The sequence below is a fragment of the Chlamydotis macqueenii genome, chromosome 2, assembly GCF_036417535.1.
Source record: "Chlamydotis macqueenii isolate bChlMac1 chromosome 2, bChlMac1.mat, whole genome shotgun sequence".
Taxonomy (NCBI): Eukaryota; Metazoa; Chordata; class Aves; order Otidiformes; family Otididae; genus Chlamydotis; species Chlamydotis macqueenii.
The window spans coordinates 8,934,034-8,948,709 of NC_141557.1; the positions used below are offsets into that span (position 1 = coordinate 8,934,034).

General features: G+C 36.0%; 1 protein-coding gene across 9 annotated transcripts in view; it reads right to left on the minus strand.

The window, feature by feature from the left end:
* The window catches only part of LMBR1 (limb development membrane protein 1), a 68,852-nt gene that overhangs the window by 26,858 nt on the left and 27,318 nt on the right, over positions 1-14,676 (minus strand). The window contains exon 1 of one of the 9 annotated variants that reach the window (XM_086741860.1): positions 13,623-13,643. The exons of 7 other annotated variants lie outside the window; for them this stretch is intronic. Coding sequence is in view for 1 of the 2 variants with exons in the window: in XM_086741859.1 (XP_086597985.1) it covers positions 8,272-8,334 (63 nt within the window). In the remaining variant the exon portion in view is untranslated. Of the gene's footprint in view, positions 1-8,271; positions 8,387-13,622; positions 13,644-14,676 lie in introns of those variants that run through there. One more of the 9 variants, XM_086741859.1, reaches the window with a different exon arrangement.

The window sequence follows — 14,676 nt, forward strand, 5'->3', positions numbered from 1 at the left end:
GTGTGGTTCCCTATTGTCAGGGAAGCAGGCATCATACAGGCCAACTGGACACGTAAAAGGAATCTCTTGTCGAGAATGAAAAAAAAAATGTGGTAAACAAAAACTTTTGGAAGTTTGTTACTATAACCTGAGAGAAAATTAAACTTTTTACCAAGAAAATTGGTGGAAAAAAAAGACTGGTAGATTATACTCTCTAACCCCCTCTTTTTTTAAAAGTCAAAGTTTCACAGTCTAGACTCAACAGCTTACCTACATTTTTACACAGAGCACATTTTCAAAATCCACCTACTTCTTTAACTAGAGTGCTTAACTAAGTGATTTTTTTTTTTTAAGGAAAGATGTTTAACACATCAATCACAGGATCCTGGAACTTGCTACAAGTCTAGTACCAAAACCCAAAAAAATAGAAGATTAATAAACAGAGCATTTGAAGCTCCCAAGACATGGCTATAAACAAATTCTCTCCTACAAACACATTCTAAGGATCTTGTGGTTTGTATAGCCTTAGAGATATCAGGCTCTCAGATTTCTACTTCTTTAAAATTCAAATGCTGAGATATTCCTAAGTTTTATATTGTTTAATCCTGAACTGCTTACACTGCCTAGAGCAGCAGGCCTAAGGGTTCATGTTTCCAGAAAAGCCTAATTTTGCTAGGAAAGGTTTTAATTACTCTAGAAGTGTTCTGACAAATTTTTAGTTGCTACTTTGGAAGGTATCATCAAAATCTTACCAAGTTTCTTTCCTATTGTGATTAATACAAATAAATCATTCTGGATTATAAATATCCAAAATAAATTAAAAAACAACATATGGTCAAAAATGGTAATTCTTCAGCTGAACAGGCCAGTGAAGTACAAATGGCAACAACAGTCCTGAAGGGATGACGGATGTCATATAAGAAAGTCAAAAAGCATAATTAGTAAGGAAACCGTTTCTCCTCCCCAGTACATTTGTGTTAAGCAGGATGATTATTATGCCAGTTGCAACACATTAAGACATTGCCCACTTTGTGTTCACACGTAACCCCTGGAAGCTGGTTTTTACTTTATAAGAGAACATATGTTTGGTGATAGTTTCTTACCACTTTTCAATATGGAAAAGGGAGATTTCTTGATAATGGAGACAGTAAGGATTGTTGGGGTTTTTGTTTTTGTTTTTTCCCCCATTTGAAATTCTGTAACTATTTTGAATGACAAAACGCCTTGCCATTAAGCTAGCACTTGCTCTGCACACTGGTTGTCCATAAGGTCTCAGGAGTTTTGCATAACTTGCAATTAGCACAGGGATCTTTCCTGACTCCAGTGACTCACGAGGACAGTGCATAGGCAAGAAACCTCCTGACCGCTCCTCTCTCCATTAAGAGGGACATATAAAATGTGGAAAGGCTTAAAAGGAAAGCTCTGACAACTGCTATTCTTGCAAAGCTAAAGGTAAAACACGCACCATATATCCAGGAAACACTGTGGAAGACGTGGTTATCTTCCAAGCAGTGACACAACCCTCTGCCAAAAACTCAGCTGTTACTTTTTGGAAAAGAATGATTACATAAATGGAAACAATCAAGCCTTTTTTTTTTTTGCCAGTTTTTGCTCTGCCAGTTGTGATTAGGAACACAAGTATTATTTTCCAGCAATTGAAACATACTTTTAAATATTTTCTAATGCTACAAGGATTTCAGCATATACATACAGCTAATACTTACCAAGAGCGCTTACATTTTAACACTGATGAAACGGTAGAAAAACTTGCAACATGTTATTTTCTCTTTCTGTAATAGGTAAAACTGGTAAAACCGAAGAACTACAGCCCCACGCCTACCTCGAGAAAAAACATTTTTCTTTGCTGGAATTTGGCTATAGTGATTTCGATGAACAAATTATTAGCTCTTATAATAATGAAAATTTTGGAACTGCATCACCAACGTACAACACGGTATGGCTTCTACATTTTATTTTGTTTGCAAATTGTGCAGAAAAACCTAATGAAAAATATTAACAATGAAGTAAAAAATGCAACATGTTACATACAAAACCAGAGCCCTAACAGAGTTTCCATGGTGCTGAATATTTGAACACAGTTCTGCTTGGACATCCTGACCTCTTGCAAGGTAAGTAAACATTACTTTTTACACCATGCCCTGACCCATGGGGAAAGCCTGGTGGGAAACATTTCTGTCATCACGGCACATTTAAAGTACACATGAAGCCCATTGTTTTCCTGTGACAAAAACCAATCTTAGTAACCTTAAGATTTGTTCAGCAAGAGGCTGACTGCAACAAACATGCATGCTAACATCTGCAGAAAATAAACGGAGGCACTGAAAAAGAATGAGAATGACAGCAGGTATGAGGTTGGGGATGTTACACAGTAACACCAATTTCATTTTTAGCAACACTCCCCCATTCTCAGTTTGTGAGCACTAATGAAGAGACCAGCTTCAAGCATTCTAATCATTTCTATGGTTAGAAAGCATATTTTGAGCAATCTTTGTTCGGATCTACACAAGACACTGCAGAAACATTTTTTTTTAATAAGGAGACTAATTTTCCATCAGGTAACATGGAAACACATACTACATTTAGCACACTGATATTTAGTCATGGGGTCACTACCTTATGAGACTACCACAAATTACCTAGTCAAAAAACAGAAGCTGTAGTTTTAGGAAAACTGAGTTCATTTTTAAAATGTAAAAGCCAATGACTCAGAACCCTTGCAAAGCAAGCGAAAAAAATTTAATCAAGAAATAACATATTCAGGCATTATGATTTAAGCATTCAGGAAAAAAAAAGTTTCCTTGCCCATGCAAGAACTAAAAACTTCAGACTGTAACCACTGCCAACTGTGCCTTCCCCCACACCACTCATGGGGATTTTAGGATTAAAATGAACACTCTTCATCACAACACAGCGAGTATATTTTAAAGTTTATATTTATTTTTGACACAATACAAGTCTTAAAAAATGCATAGTCACAAAACATTCCCAGTAACTTTCAGCTGATTTTTGTGTTAGTATCTTTCCCCAAATGGTTTCACCATGGTTCCTATTCTGTCAATGGAGCAAGAGGGGGAGCTGAAATCATTTAACTGTAAAGAACTTAATATTTACAAAGTAGAAGTAATAAAATCCAGAAATTTCAAAAAGAAATTAAGAACTAGAGAGAGAAAAACAAAATTAAAGGAACTTGATGGAAAAACACATAATTAATTCTTTGGGTATGGCTAAAGACAGGTACCAATAAGCATTAGAGCTATGTCTGCCAAGCTAGAAATTAAGGACCAAAGTGACTCAGCTATAAAGGAAATAAATAAATAAATAATTAAATTTAAAGTTTTTATTTAGTAGACCAGTGAAGATGACATCTGCCCAGGATGCAGTACACCCACGGGAGTGACTCCTCTGCCAAAGAAAACTTCAGCCTTCTTCTCCAGTGTCCCAGAAGAGTATCCAAACCATACTGTTATAATATATTTTGGGGTCCGTATTGGTCAAATTTTCCTGTTGACATCACTGAATGGAAATAACTCACTGAAATAACCTAAGAACCAAGATGGACTCCCTACAGACGTACATCCTCATGACTGAGATAAAAACAGTTTTTTAATTATCCAAGACAAGACGGACTCCAGTGAGAACAACAGCGTGATTCATTTATTGCCTACTAGTTAAGGCATTGTTTCAAACACATGGATTTAAGTTACTCAAGGAGAGAGCACACACCTGGCTCTTCCATTATGTTAAATATGCAATAATGCTACCTAGATATAGTATATTAGAAAAACATTCTCCTCAAATTTTGTAAGAGAAGACATACCAGTTTCTTAAAATCAGGAAAAGCTAGACAGAGTATCACAGAAACTGTGAACACCTACTAGCTGGAAGGAAATAACTACAACCTACAGTTGTCAGATATACAGGACTACCTTTCTGCAGCCTGCCCTTCCCTCCTTTGCAGAAAGAAACTACTGAGGAAAAAGAAAAAAATCATCCCACAGCAAGACTTTAAAATGGACAGATGCAGATCTATTGACACGATAGTGAAAGCATACAACCCAAACCTTTTGGGGAGAAGGGAAGGAAGAAATCTGTCTCAACTCTACCGCTTTCCCCCACATGTTTTTCCATTCTCTAGCCCAGCCCTCATTAATTAGCTCTTAGATGCTCCACTCCCTCCACCTACCAAGTGTTCCAGACTTTCCAAAGCCACCTGCAACAACAACATGGGAGCTGTGGGATTTCTGACATGATGAGTCTCCCTCTAATCATTTACTTTTGGATCAAAAAGAATCTTTCCTGCTAGACTGGAGTGATGGGAAGATAAATAAATATTTTCCAACTTCTTTGTAGCTTGGCAGAGGATTAAGATAAGTAACGCAAAAGTAAAAAGAAAGACTTGGAATTTGTGACTGTGTTTCTGGCAAAAAGAAGCCATGAAGACAGTTCCTAAAAGCCAATGACACATAGAGTCACACAGGTCACTACTGAAGTTCTAAAAAAAAATTAAAAAAAAAAAAACACACCTAAAGGGGTTTTTTGTGTCAATGTCTATTACTAACCCTCTGCAAAGGTGAATAAGAAGAAAGTACACTTCTAGGAATTGGCCAAAACACCAGACTGCTGGAAGTTCCTTTCAATAAGCTGGGAAATCCTTCAAAAAGCTACACCAAAAGACATTTTAAAAAATAATGGAAAAATAATTTTTTTAATAAATGGCCAGGGATGGGAGACAAACTTACTGGTCCTCCTTCCTCCCCTCATTTATGAAGAAAGTTATTGGCTGCCTTACAAATTCTCACTACAGATGCATTAGTTCCTTCCTTGCATTGTCAATTTAGAGTAATTAATTCTTAATATGGAGTAATCCTTAATGCAGAGCATTTCTAGTAATACTGAATACATAAGATAGACTAAAGGTCTAAATACCACACTGCTGGTTATCAGTACTAATGAAAAAAAGGTTGGGTTTAGAGAAGAAATCAGGAGTGATGTTTATCTAGTAGAGGCTCATTTAATAAAGGAAGCCTATCAGAAAATTGTTTCACGACTTTCTATGATTAAGATATTTATAGTAAAACTTGCCACTAGCAATATAAAATTATATGGCAATTCTCCTCTCTGTGAATTAAAATGATATTTCCATTAAATCTGTAAAATCTTTTTATATAAAGTAACAAAAAGTGCAGAGATTTAAAATAGTGTTTTCACTTGTCCTGAAAGATCACTATTTGATGTCAATCAAGACTCAAATGAAAACACAGACTAATGTGAAAATATTCAAAATACATATAAATAAAATATTCCTCACACCAAACCAGTTTTTTTTTATAAAACCGATCACCATGCTCAAATAAAAACAGCAGCAGATCAGTTTAATGTTTCTTACCATTTACTAAAACAAACCCGAATACCGAGATAGAATGTGTTCACATTGCCTTCTTGAAGCCTCTAACTCAGACATGCCAAATTCTTAGAGGCATCTGCCTTTTCCCAGCAACTACGAGAGGGCTTCTAGATTCCCTCAATCACAGCCATTTCAGGTACCCTGCATGTGCGAATACTTGCTTCTTTCCCAAAGGATGGCAAAGTTTTCTGGTTTAAATGAAATAGTTACAGGAATATTATAAACTGGCAATAAACAAAATGAAGAAATATATCTCAGGGTTTTCAGATACACAGCTATCATCTACCTCAAACAGCAGGGTCTACAGAGGGCAGTAAGAATGTTCCATCCAACCAAATTTTGAAAACTACTAATTTCTGCCTAAATTTAAATATATATATACACACACACATATCTTTAAAAAGAAAGTATTTTAGAACCCAGTGCTTCTGTTTACATCAATGATAAAATGAAGAGGTTCAAGCTGAGTATTGATAGCTGTACCATCTGTACACTTTACAAGTAGTAGAAGTATTTAGCATGTCTATTTTTACTCATGCAGAACTCCGTAAGTTATCCTAAAACCAAATAAAAACTATAACAGAAAAAACCTCACTCGATTTATTCACCAAGAGAGCAGCAAAGAAAAATATTCACATCTTATTCCATCTGCAGGCCTCCAGCTACATGGTAAAGTTTTTAGCAAAGAACTGTGGAAAACCCACACAACATACGCATGCTAAATACAGCAGAGATGTACAAGTTCAGAACAATGCAGGAGTGGGGAAAGCACAAGAGTTCAGCAATGCTTTTCGTTCCTGGCTCAGATGAGGTGGAATAACTAATGCTCCAGTGCTCATTTCTAAAAGGAATTAGTTTTACAGATGACTCTACCTACTCATAATGCAAGAGTCATCTAATACACGTTATCACTGTATGCTAGAAATGCAGAAAAATCACATTTCAAAATAACACTAAACATGTTTGGGATTTTCTCTGCACGGTGTTTTTACCCCAATATTACTAGTAATTCTTGTTTCATCTTCCACTGATTTTAACAGCTCAAATACATGAAAATGTTGCAAGAACACAAACTAACCTGACACATTTTGCCTTTCTACCTACATTAAAGAGTTGGTCAAGGAAGTAATTATAATCTCAACCCCCAAATCACTGCTCAGCTAATGAAGTCGCAGTGAAGCGGGTAGTGCAGAAAAGCTAATGGTATAGTTTACTCAGCATAGCTTAACTCCTGTTACGCTACTTTTTGTAACTTATACTGAGGTCTGTTTAAAAGAAGTACATTCTAATTTATGGAAGCAACCAACTGACACTTAACTACTTCGATGAAACACAGCACAGATCACATCTCATCACATCTTGATCCAATGTGTGCAACAGCCAACATCCACTCATTTCCCCCTCAGCTGTCCCAGATACAGAACTATTACATATATTCAAACCAACCCTAGATCTCCTTATGGCAAAACAAAAAGCACAGATTTTGCATGTAATGTCCCCAACTGAGTTAGGCAAGAGGTCTCATAAAATCTTATTAAATGTTTTATAAAGCTAAAAAAGCAAATTCACATTAAGACATTCTTCCTCAGTAGCCACAAGTTTCTCTGTTCTAACCACCAATTCTTAAATTTATTTTTATCTTTGTCTTATTGAAATATGACAAGGCCCTAAGCTGAAGAATATATGCATGTTACTTACCTAAAAGTTGCTGTCTTGCACAGCCTTTGTTCCTAAATGTCCAAATACAGACACCAAGTAGATTATATATGCTGAAGCCTAGGCTTTGTAATACAAAAATTAACATAACCAACATTCCCAACCTCTTCTTGACCTACCTGTAGTAATTTTCATGTTCTTACTGTCTTTGACTTTGCCTTAGTCGCAGTCATTGTGAAAGGACAGAAAACCAGACGTCTCTGCAATTCTTTTACAGACAAAGCTATTTTCATCTGATACTAATCTCTAGTATAGTTACATATTCCAATCACAGGTCCTCCGAAGAAAATCATACACTCACATAACTCTTCAGACTAATTTACTGAAATATACTCTTAAAGTAAGAAATTTTCTTTTCCTCTGTAGAACTGCAAATAAAGGACCTTATAGTGTAAAACTGTAATTTTAACATGTTTTCAGAGCTTAGTGTAGACACTTGTCAATGTGACATGTTAAACCTTCTCATCTTCCATTTCCTGCCATTTTATAAGCTCTTTTCTAATGTAATGTTAGATGTTCCTGGCCTTTACATGGCAAATTATAAACACACTCTACATTTAGCTGTATATCTACTATTTCTGAGACTTCAGCAGAAGCAGGAACCATACAAAGAGTCAAGATATGCAGCATTCTTAACGCAGGATTTGCCATTAAATGTAGTCCTTAACTATCCACCTTACATCTTACAGATTATGTTATGGGTTTGTATAACTGTCAGTTAAGCATGCTTTTATTTTAACAGGGAGGAGGAAAATCCCTGATCAAGTTACTTGCCAAATCAGAATCCCAGAATAATCAGGATCTGCTTCTAAACAACAACAAAAAAAAGGTCTAATAAATTTTAAGTGGTGTCATTTTAAATGACTCCAGTTTAAAGAACTGGACTTCATATCTGAACTTAAGATGTTAGCTTACGTCAAAAATACAAAACTAAACAGTTGCCTTTGATGTGACTGATTAAACAACTTTTGTCTCTGGTATTACTAACAACGAGTAAATGGGTTGTGATATAATGCATAATAATTCAGTTACATACTAGTAAACATTTCATGGAGATCAGAGCGCTAAAGTCTCAGTTCATGCTGAATGATTTTATAGACAAATAAATATGAGATTAAATGCCAAATAAACATTCACTGTTAACAAGGTACCTCAAGATTATCCGATGAGCCATTACGCACAGTGGCCCATGGGTATTGCAGTCGGAGGTACATGCAAGCATAAAACAAAGTCAAATGCTGTTTCCAAACAAGGTTCAAGACCCTTCAAATCAGTTTTCCAGAAAAAAAAAAAAAAAAAAAAAAAAAAAAATCAAGAAAATTTAGAAAACTGACTGGTTTTAATTAGAGATAATCTCATATTGGAATGGATTTCCAAGCCGACTTCCTCAGTATTTTGCATACAGGAACAATTGCTTCCTATTGAATGCTTCTTGAAATTAGCAAAAAAAGTTTCTAAAAGTAAATACTTCAAAACTAACTTTGAACATAGTTCTTACATCTGCTTCATCACATAGTGAAAACGTATTTTACAGTGCTCTACACATACAGTTAAACCAGAGTTCTACTGGGACACACAGCAAAACTGGGGAGTACAGCTATTCTGCTCTACGTGGGAAAATACGGAAATTAGACTTTGCATACCCACCAGGAAAGGAAAAAGTGGCAGGTTTAGACATAGTAATAAACATAAGTGAAAAGTAGTTACCTAGAGTTCGCAAATACAATGCACTGCAACACAACATGTTAGAAACTTAAGTTTAGTTCAGTCTTATTACATAGTAACATGACGAGGAAAAGTCATTGCTATTGACGAATACAGAGTGTACCAAGTTAACTCAAACGCTGAGGAGATAGAAGACAAACACTGTGGCTGCGCAGCAAGTTAACAATAGCTTACCTTTACAGAAGAGAAAAAAAAAAAAAGCCATTTCAAAAAAAATGCAAAAATGCTAGTAACTGTATTTTTAGAAAGCTTCAACATTTCAGCCCCTCTTCAAGTAAGTAATTTTATTTACAACATACATTTTTAAAAGCCATGCTCCAATGAAAGAGGGAAAGGGAAGAAGTCTGCCTCTAACAGCAGAAACCACTGTATTTCACCGTTTGTAAGGGAAGCTACACGCCACGTTTTACTTGCGCAGGCTAAGCTGCAACTGCTGACACAGGCAGGACTTTGCAGTCACGACAGCCAAATCTTTATACAGTAGCAAATACCACACAACAAACTGTTCAGAACACTGGCCCATCTCACCTGCCTTAAGTGTATGAATAAACCGCTACATTTTTAAGTGATGTTTTTATTAAAATAAACTCAATGAGAATTTGGGAAGAGATACCAAGGAAAGGCAAGCAGATGGAGAGACTAGCTGACACATAACAATAGCTGGTGAAATATTACTCTTATTTTCTGTAATAAACACCAAGATCAAAACATTATGCAAGTTAAATTTCCTTGAAAGGTTCTCAGCAGGAGTTTTCCTTTTTGTTTGTGCAGTACGCGATTTCCTCTCACCCACAAAAAACATACCAAGAATGTCCATGTGCCACTAACACTAAGCAGCACTTCCTTAATCACTCATTTCCAACAATTTATGGATGATCAGTGGCAAAAACGAGCAAAAATAATGAAAGCATGCAATGAAAGCTCATTGAGACAAACCGGCTTGGACTTCCTACTCATTTCTGTGTCTCTTTAAGATGGGGGTCTGATACAAATTAGCCACTGGGGAAAAAAGTCATCTGGTCATAAAATACAGTACAGGGTCACTTTTATGTAAGTTTGCCAAAAGGGACATAAACCAGGACAATTTCAAACTGTGACACAGGATAGAAGTATATTAAAAAAATCTTTGTTCCTCCTCCATTGTGCTGTCATGTTGCTCAGCTTTATAGACATTCTGAGCACCAGCTCTGGCCTCTTCGCTTCCACCTGGTCTACCTAATTAATTAAGCAAGGAAGTTACCTCAAATTTTTGTACTATTTGTTTTTATTATCATGCACTTCTTTTGATGTTACAGGAGTTAACCTCTTAATCCACAGACTCTGTGTGTTGTGTTCTGAACATTTTGGGATGTCTGGATAATTTGGATAATTGGTCAGGATGTTGCTGTCGCTCATGTTAAAGTTTATGCTATGACTTCAAGTTCAAAGATCAGTATTAAGGTAAAATACTTCATAAAGCCTTTTTAAAACTCTACACTCATGATTACGCAATACCTAGTTATTCCAGTTTCTCACGGCAGTACATTGCACTATTTGTATTTTCTTAAAAGGAAATTACTCCTAAACATCTTTATCTTTGTCAACTTCAAACAAATACAAATTTCAGTTGAAGTTACATCAAGAGAAAGCATATTTCAAGGTCAAGAAAAGGCACAGCAATTATCTCCTCAAAAATGATTGCCTCCTTCACACAGCAGTACACATGTAATTTTCTGTGTAGTCTGTTACCACCCATGAAAACGTCAGCGCTGTGAACTACAGATGCTGAACTGCAAATACCATAATTTTCCTTATTTAGAAAGAACGATAGAGAATGAGGTTAATTTTGACATTAAGAAACTTGGTTGACACCTTTGTGTCGTAACTGTACTACAGAATTTGAGAAGGCCAGTGACAAAGAACTGAAAGAATATCTAAACAAGAAATGTAACCTTATGCACAGACTCTACAGAGGAAGACAGAAAGATATGAAAAAGTTTTTAATTCCTACACAGGAGACTGAAGCTACTTCAGGTACTCCAATAGCTCAGTGAACAGTACTGGGTAAGGTGTTATATACCACAATGAGCTCCAACTACTTCAATAGTCTTGAAAAACCTAAGTTACATGTGTGAATGAAAATACGCATGTGCGCATAAATACACATGGCATATACACACAAAGATATACATATATCATACACCAGCAATATTACTTTTATAATTATTTTCCCAATAAGAGAAGTCTGCAGTTGCCATTAAAAGGAAATAACTACAGCAAGAAAGAGCACTTAAGCTTTTAAGAGGGCATGGTCAACCCCCTTAGGCCCAAAATGCCCTTTTTGAATTAACATAGTGGTTGTAATTAAAAACTAGGCAGAGAATCAGTTTGATTTTCAGTACAACACTGCATCCGTCCATGGTGAGTGCCTAATTTCCGTATTTCTCTCCTCTGCACAATATGCAAGTCCTTGGTTGTTTTAAACTGTTGCCCTGGGGAACCAAAAAGAGTCTACAAGAGGGGCCATGTGCCATTTAGAAAGTGTACTAGCAACCAAGAAAAAAAAAAAGCCATAGTAAACTGGAAGATGGTTAATCAAACCCATTCAGATTCATGAAACTTGAACAGTTAAGGGGGCAATACCTCTTACAAGAACATGGAAAGAAAAGTTATACAAAACTTATAATAGTAACCTATGAGCCATCTGAAATATCACAGCTTGCAGAAAGCTCACATTACAGTGAACAGATAAAGCCAAATTTTATAGCATAACCTACGACAAACTGTCAAACAGATAGCTAGAACCTTGGGGGTTAGGCCCATATGTGATAACAACCAACATTACTGTTGGAATTTGGGCTGAAGAAAGAAATCCCTTAAAAAATGAAAAAAATCCATTCAATTTCAGAACTGAACCTCTTTTAATCATTCATTTTCAGAACTTCTATTAAAATGCAACAAGTAATTCTTACATGAACACGTTCAAATAGGTACCTTGACTGTGTACACCTATATCTCAAGTGAACTATCTATTCATTATAACGAAGGTAATTCTATGACAAATTCAAGACGATCTGCATAAAAGCTTCCACTGGAACAGTCTTTTTATCCAAGCTTTGAGCTGAGTTGGGTGGGTATCTAGAATTAACCGCTTTCCCTGCTCCTCATACCCAACTCCCAACTGAAAGATTAAGGATTACATATCCTGTGCCAAACCTCCTTATTGAATGTCTTCACATTTACAGTAGATTGCTTTTCTCTTAAACGCTGCAAGTTTCGCCAAAGGTACGAAATGTTCTTTTAAATTGGTATCAGTAAAATCTGATTTTGCCAGTTAACGGTAATAGCATCAGAATGAGGTTTTACCCCTCTAGCCCATTAGTCTGATGTGATAAATGACAAAATATGACAATTTTTTCAAAAACTTGCACAAGTATAATCAAAACCGAAATAATTTTTTTAAGTACCAGTACTCTACAAGGTAACCATGGTCTCAAAATCTTCTCTGAAAACAGATAAGCAATGTGCCAAAATCTCAAGAAAGTAAAAAAGACAGGAAGTACCCTTCATGGATTCCAGAACTGAAAAGCTTACAGGTAATTCTGAGTTCAATTAAGCATAAAATTTCCCAGATTCTAATAATCCTATTATGTGATATAACTCTTTAAAATACTTACTGCAAGTAGAATAATTTATGTGCATCAGAATTTGAACAGAACAGCACACTCAATTTTAACTATCAGCTTAGTACAGAAGTGGCATTTGCCGCTTACTTTGTAAGAAAAGTGACCATAGACAAGGTATGGTCATATAGAAATGGACTACTATTCCTACATCTACACCAATGGCTTTAGGGTTCACTCAAAGCTGGTAAAACAATTCATCTGCAACCATTTTGGATACTTTTAAACAGAGTAGCCAGGGAGAACAGACATTCGACAAAGGCCTTGAGTACCTGTACTAGAAATCACATTTGGCTTCTGGGTTGTATCAAAAACATCCAGGAGAAGTCAAAGTAACAAAACATCTCCAAAATTGGGTTCCTCTCCTCTCACAATACTAAAATCCGATCTCATCTACCCCCATGAGGAAGCAACACTACTCTAAAGCACCAACAATGGTCTTTTTCCTGACATCTGCAGAGAGATTATGGTTCTCTTTCTTCTGGAGTTACAAATGCTTCCAAATGTAAACATGCAACGGTGATCCTATTTATCCTGAATGGGATTTATTGATAGCCAGTATGATAAGTTTAAAAGTTATAGTATTAACTATTAAAGTTTTATGTGAAGCGAAAGTTTAAAGTAGTTGGGATGCATAACGCATCAGTTGGAGTCACCAGAAATCTACAAGTCAAGGGAACACACCAGCAGTATGATACACGGTATGCTAATGGAGAGAATCCTTGTGTGTGGTTGGACTGCAGGAGACTCAAACTCCACTAAAATCAGTTAACTTATTAGGTGTGGTTTGTAGAATCAAAATGAAAATGGAGCGGCCTCCACTTGAAAACTGAAAGGACAAACTGAGTTGCTGAAAGTTTTCATAGCCCTACAGATACCTGAAGGAAGAAGAGAAGAGAAGAGTTTTTCCAGTCAAGTTGCATAAGTAGAGTTAAACATAGTAGTATGGTCAACACTTAGCCCGTCACCAAACTCTTTTGAAGTTGAACTCATTAGCTAGGTCATCCAAACTCATAACCGAAGTAACTTACATATACCTACAGTTCAGTCAATACAAAGTAACACTCCAGTAGCATCAATGAGCCCAGAATAGGCTACACCACAAAAGTATTTACAAGCTACCTTGGCTGGGTCCTGCAGGTCGTTTCTGACCCAGCTATATTGCTCAGTCTGTGGAATCTCCCAGTAGCTTCAGCTGTAGAAAAAAAACCCTCTGTTTCTTAATGTTATTCTCTCTGAATTAAAATTTTCCTTCATGCTGTACTTTCTACGTATTTTATTTTCTTTGCTGTCCTCTGTTTTCTCTCTTAAGTGTCTACACAAACCCTGAAATACCAAATCAGATGCAGTACTTCACTTGGGTTTTCCCCTGTTCCACCAAGAACAGAAACGGCAACTTCATCATCTCCATGCTACATTATTCTCAGCACAACCAGGAATTATGTCTTCCTTCCCACCACAATCATCCCCTTGTTGATTTATGTTACAAGCGATTCACCAATGACTCATAGGCTTTTGCATCCATCTTTAATGCATTTCATTTTCCTGACTTCAGACCACTTTTCAAGATCCTTTGCTTTCTAATAACTGTCATTCAAACGACATGGAATTCCCTCAAGTGTAGTATCATTAAAAACAAAAGTGCAAGCATTTGGGTGATAAAGACTAACGAAAACGTGCTACAATTGGTCCCCAGGCAGTCATTCCAGTTTAATTTATTTGATATTTATGATTTGAAATTCCTTTTGCTGTGCCTCTCATTCCAGTAATTTTCCCTTATATTTCTTTAGTTCACATGCTAATGTAGTAATCATCTTATTGTTCAGAAATTGTTTGCCAAATTTCATGCTTCGCTGAAATATTCAGCCCTCTCAATTTGAATATGCAACTAAGCTGAATATTTTTAGGTATTCTCTAACCATTTAAGACAGTTTTCTTAACATAGTATTGTTAATACCGACCACACTTTAACGTTTTTTTTTTTGGATGTTTGTAATCTTTAAAATTGACAAATCAAGCTTGTTTTCTCTGGGTCATCCGTTATTTAATTACTCTTCCCATTAATAAGAAGCCTGTATTTCTTCCCTTTGTTACTTTACTTCTAGTGTACGTATTGAACCTCTTCCTCTTTTAGCATCCCAACAAAACCATTTTCCAAAAAAAATAAAA